Source organism: Sinocyclocheilus anshuiensis, unplaced genomic scaffold (assembly GCF_001515605.1).
Source record: "Sinocyclocheilus anshuiensis isolate Anshui unplaced genomic scaffold, SAMN03320099.WGS_v1.1 scaffold322, whole genome shotgun sequence".
Classification (NCBI taxonomy): Eukaryota; Metazoa; Chordata; class Actinopteri; order Cypriniformes; family Cyprinidae; genus Sinocyclocheilus; species Sinocyclocheilus anshuiensis.
This window is the reverse complement of record NW_015542366.1, coordinates 1,729,344-1,734,027: the sequence shown is the minus strand read 5'-3', so window position 1 is coordinate 1,734,027 and position 4,684 is coordinate 1,729,344. Positions and strand designations below refer to the sequence as shown.

The 4,684-nt window shown below is 35.3% G+C and overlaps 1 protein-coding gene across 4 annotated transcripts in view; it reads right to left on the bottom strand.

The window, feature by feature from the left end:
• The window catches only part of LOC107692164 (mucin-17-like), a 41,904-nt gene that overhangs the window by 31,072 nt on the left and 6,148 nt on the right, over positions 1 to 4,684 (bottom strand). For 3 of the 4 annotated variants that reach the window (XM_016491115.1, XM_016491113.1, XM_016491114.1), the window contains 10 exons: positions 4,417 to 4,575; positions 4,163 to 4,317; positions 3,933 to 4,054; positions 3,781 to 3,842; positions 3,521 to 3,621; positions 3,352 to 3,403; positions 3,092 to 3,261; positions 2,815 to 2,936; positions 2,621 to 2,682; positions 2,080 to 2,183 (listed from right to left, as the gene is read on the bottom strand). In XM_016491115.1, coding sequence (XP_016346601.1) covers positions 2,080 to 2,183; positions 2,621 to 2,682; positions 2,815 to 2,936; positions 3,092 to 3,261; positions 3,352 to 3,403; positions 3,521 to 3,621; positions 3,781 to 3,842; positions 3,933 to 4,054; positions 4,163 to 4,317; positions 4,417 to 4,575 — 1,109 coding nt within the window. The remainder of the gene's footprint in view (positions 1 to 2,079; positions 2,184 to 2,620; positions 2,683 to 2,814; positions 2,937 to 3,091; positions 3,262 to 3,351; positions 3,404 to 3,520; positions 3,622 to 3,780; positions 3,843 to 3,932; positions 4,055 to 4,162; positions 4,318 to 4,416; positions 4,576 to 4,684) is intronic. The other variant, XM_016491116.1, reaches the window with a different exon arrangement.

The window sequence follows — 4,684 nt, the reverse complement described above, 5'->3', positions numbered from 1 at the left end:
GCGTCTCGTTCCCTCGGGGAACCATGGTTACATACGTAACCTAGAGATGTTTGTTAAATCTAGGGTATTTAAGTAATTTTAAGATAAATACCTTTCTGTGATAACAACAAATTGAAATGGGGTGGTTGTTTTCAACAAGGTGGACAAAGTTCTGTTCATTTGTCCCTTAACATTATATACATACTACCAAATAAATATTTCATCTAGAAAACAAGATCATCATTACTTTACATAACAGAATTTTCAAATAGATAAAATCATTCCTTAAATAGTCGTTTTTTAAAATCACAGTTGCCTCACATTTGGAGAGGTCCTGTATGCCCAGCAATACAGGGAAATTAATACACTTTTAAGCGTCAAAGTTTGTTCTTAAATATCTCTAGAAGATGCTGTTTCGAGTGGTGTACTGCACATTGTACGACCGTCTTCTGTGCCAACGTCTTCTGATTGCTGCACAGCAACCACACAGCAAACACTAAACACATAAACAGACAAAGTGAGAGTTAGCATCATGGAAGGGAACATGCTTTTAATCAGCTGTACATTATAAACCAAATAAAAAGGCACATTTAAGTCTATTTTAAGACAAAAGAGTACAGCTTGCATGTTAATCATTAACATGTCATTAATCACTTTACTTCCAATGCACATATTTGACATTCAGTCATCATAATACTTACGCAAAGAAGAATCCAGCAAGGTATGAGCCCAATGACAATAGCACAGGGGACAATGATAGCCACAATCCATGCTGCATTAGTACCGTTGTTTGAGATTGTAGTGCTCAGAATTGTGGGGTAAAAGGTGGTTGGAGCAGCTGTTGTAGTAAGTCCGAGCAAAGTTAAGACCAAGCCGAAACTGCCGATGTCACTGTCTGTGAAAACATACTCTACATTGGCCTCAATCACGGAGGAATTACCCCTGTGGAGAAAGGAAAACGTACAATGAGATATTAAGCAAAATAAATAAACTGATCTTTCCTTCCCTCACTCAGAATCTACTCGATGAAAGCAGATCTCTTGAAATCATTAAAACACTACTTGAAATAAAGCCAGAACTTACTTGAAAATGATTTGATTGAAATTAAAGTCAGTAGTTGTTGTTTTATTTAGGATTGTGGATACCTGAAATGCAGAAATACATTTCTATTGATTAATTAATTAATTAATATATTATGGTTAATGTGACTGAAATAAAGCAATTTCTCTATTCTCAATTCCTCAGTGTCTGGAACTCACAAATGAATTCATATATTTCTGGATCACTTTGTAGGTTTCATTCCTGAATTCAAGGTTCTCAGACATGGACACATTGCTGATTTCAAATCCAAAGTTAAGAGAGAAGGAGTTATCATCAATTTCTTTAGAAAAAAAAAACAAAAAAAACAATAATTAGTTGTGGAGTGGTAATATGTGGACGATTAAATTTCACTTATCCATTCAGGTATACTGATTTTCCTTCAAAGGAAGCTATAAAAACTTACTACATAATGTACACCATTTGCATTCAAATGTTATATGCACAACAAAAAAGACAGGAGAGAAAAACTCACTTGTATAGGTGACATTCACAAAGCTCACAAGTTCAGTCAGATCTTTTGTTGTAAGGGCTCGTTTAGTTCTCAGTTTCATTCCATTCAACAGAGTGTTAGCTACATGTATAACGTTATTCTGACTTGGTACAGTACCCCGCGTTCTAAACACAAGCCTGATGTATATGATCACCTTCCCAAGCCTGCAAGAGATGATACATTTATTTATTTGGATGATTTATTTCATATCACCATCTATTTTCAAAAGATGGTAATAAAGAGGAATGTAAAGAGAAAATGAATTATTGCTCTTACAAGTTCGGTGGAGAAGTTGTTGTCAGAGTGCTGGCTGTCGTTAAGACTGTAAAATAAAGTAATGATTAGTGGAGAAGCTTTAAATTATAGTATGGGGTATTTATGGAGCAAGGCATATAAAATGTGACTGGAGTAATATTTGACCAGCAGTATCTGTACTTTCACTCAAGTAATGGAGTTGAGTACTTTGTCCGCCTCTGAATGTCACATAGCAGGTGTGGATGTGGTAATACCTTCATTAGCTTTGAATAATTCCTTGACAAAGGTGCTGTTTGTGTTCAAGTCACTTTCTGAGAAAACATACTGAACACTGGCCAGAATCACTGTGCTATTATCGCTGTGTGGAGATTCAAACATGCAAAGAGGAACAAAAGTGGTTATCAAAAAACCATACGGCTTCCCTCACAAGCCATCTACTCACACTAAAAACTACTCGATAAAAGCAGATTTTGTACAATCATATACCCAGATAGCACACGCACATCTGCAAGATGTCTGTTAAAGATCGCTTAATCTGGAAAGCATCTGCTGTGTACAAACATCTGATAGATGTCTTTAAGATGTCAGTTTTACATACATTCTAAATCATAAACATCTTAAAGATATTTTCTAAACGTCTATTTGACATCTGATAGGAAACGTCCTATAGACGTATTGCAGATGAGCAAACACTAAAAAAATACGTCTTGCAGATGTAAATGCAGATGTCAAATAGACGTCTCTCTGATGTACGTGTGCTATCAGGGAAGACATTTCTTCAGATTCAGAACTTACTTCAATTCAATGTGCTGGAGATCAAACTGAGAAGCTGAGGGGTCCTTTAGGATTTCGATAAGCTGGAGAGTGCAGTAATAAATACAGAGAGTAATGTTTATTAATGTTAAAGTTAATGTGATTAGAATAAGGCATATTCATTTTCATAGCAAGTTTTTGTGGGAAACCATTGAATCAAAGTGTCTCCAACTCACCAATCCATTTATAGTGCTTTTGATTAAAGTGTAAGTTTCATTCCTTAGTTCAATTTTCTCAGACATGGATATATTGCTGATTTCAAATCCAAATGTGAGAGCATAGGAGGTATCATTAATTTCTTTAAACAAACAACACAAATTATTAGTTGTGTGGTTATATGCGAGTGCAAAAAATTTAATTAAAAGCAAGCTACTACAGGTCTACACAATATGCATAATTCAAATGTCATATTCAGAACAAAAAGGAGCCTAAAAAGGAGAGCAAAAAACTCACTTGTATAGGTGACATTCACAAGGCTTGCATCCTGGGTTGGTGTTGAGACTTCTTTAGTTCTGTAACGTGGGCCAATCAAAGATTTGACCAACTGTAGAATGATAGTTTCACTTGGTATTTGGCCCAATGTGTTAAACACCAATCGAATATTTATATAAATCGTCCCCAACCTACCAAAGATGATAAAATAACAGGAATGTAAAGACAGATTCAGACAATAACTGGCCTTTACAAAATGACAATGGAATCATGGCTCTTACAATGTTAGTGGAGAAGTTATGCTTGTTGTCAGAGTGCTGGCTGTCGTTAAGACTGTAAAATAAAGTAGTGATTAGTGGAGGAGGCTTGCAGTTATAGTATTTGGTGTTGGTGGAGCAACACATTAAAAAAAAAAATATTTAGTAATGTTTGATTTTCAGTTTGACAAACCTGTCAGTGAATTAAGTGTCTGTAGGAAGTTGACTGGTTTTATGACATCTATATCTTGGAAGTTGTACACCATACTGCCCTCAATCTGATTTAATGTACTCCTATAGAAAAACAACAATATACACTATCTGTTGCATACAGTATCAGGACATCACTGCATGTGCACAGAACAATCACTGAGAATTTTCTAGGAAATTTATTTTTTTATTTTCATATATTTACATGTGAAAAAAAAAGATTACGAAATAGACTCATCATACTTGAAGATGGATGGTTTGGGTTGTAAATTTGGACTGCTAGGTTCATTCAGAAGAGTGTTCAGCTGAAGGAGAAAATTCAAATCATGAATCAAACTCTGAGGAATATTTGCACGAGGCCTACAAATTTAAATGGGTAAATGGTGAATGCTTACCGCTTTATTAATGGTATTCTCTACTTGCAGGTAGATGTTATTTCTGAGTCCAGAGTCCCTTGGCATGCTGATGTCACTCATATTAAACTTAAAAATGACTGCATAGGAGGATTCTGAAATTTCTGTTTGGAAAGAAATTGTTATTTTTGATTGGGTGAAAGTTTGACATTCATTGCTGTTTTGCTCAATTCCATTTAAAAATCTTCTAAAGTGAAAATGATGACACTTACTCTCATAAGTGACATTCACCACCTTCACCGATTCATTGAGCTGTGACTCTCTGGAATTACGGAGAGTTTTGATAGCACTGAGGACCAGAGATTCACTGGGGATTGGAGATGAGGAGTTGAACACCAGCTTGCTTGTGACCACTCCTGAACCAGATCTGTAAATATAACCACTTTTGTTTAATGTACATCCGATTTTTGCAATAAAATTCCTTCTCCAATTTTCATTGTTCTCAAAATAGAAATCCAACACTTACATGAGGTTTGAAGGAGTTACAGAGAAACCAAATGTTGTTTCTGGAAACACTGTTGTAGTGGTTGGTAGACGTAGCTCATTGAGGAAGCTGACTGGTTGTATGACATCTCCGTCCTGGAAGCTGTATTCCATCCTGCCATCAATCTGGTTTGAAGTGCTCCTACAAGACAAAAAAGAGATAACTGATAGGGACTTTAATCCACATCTTGAAAAAGTTTTTTTTTGTTTTTTACTATTATTATTTCTTTGTTGTGTTTTTATTTATTTAT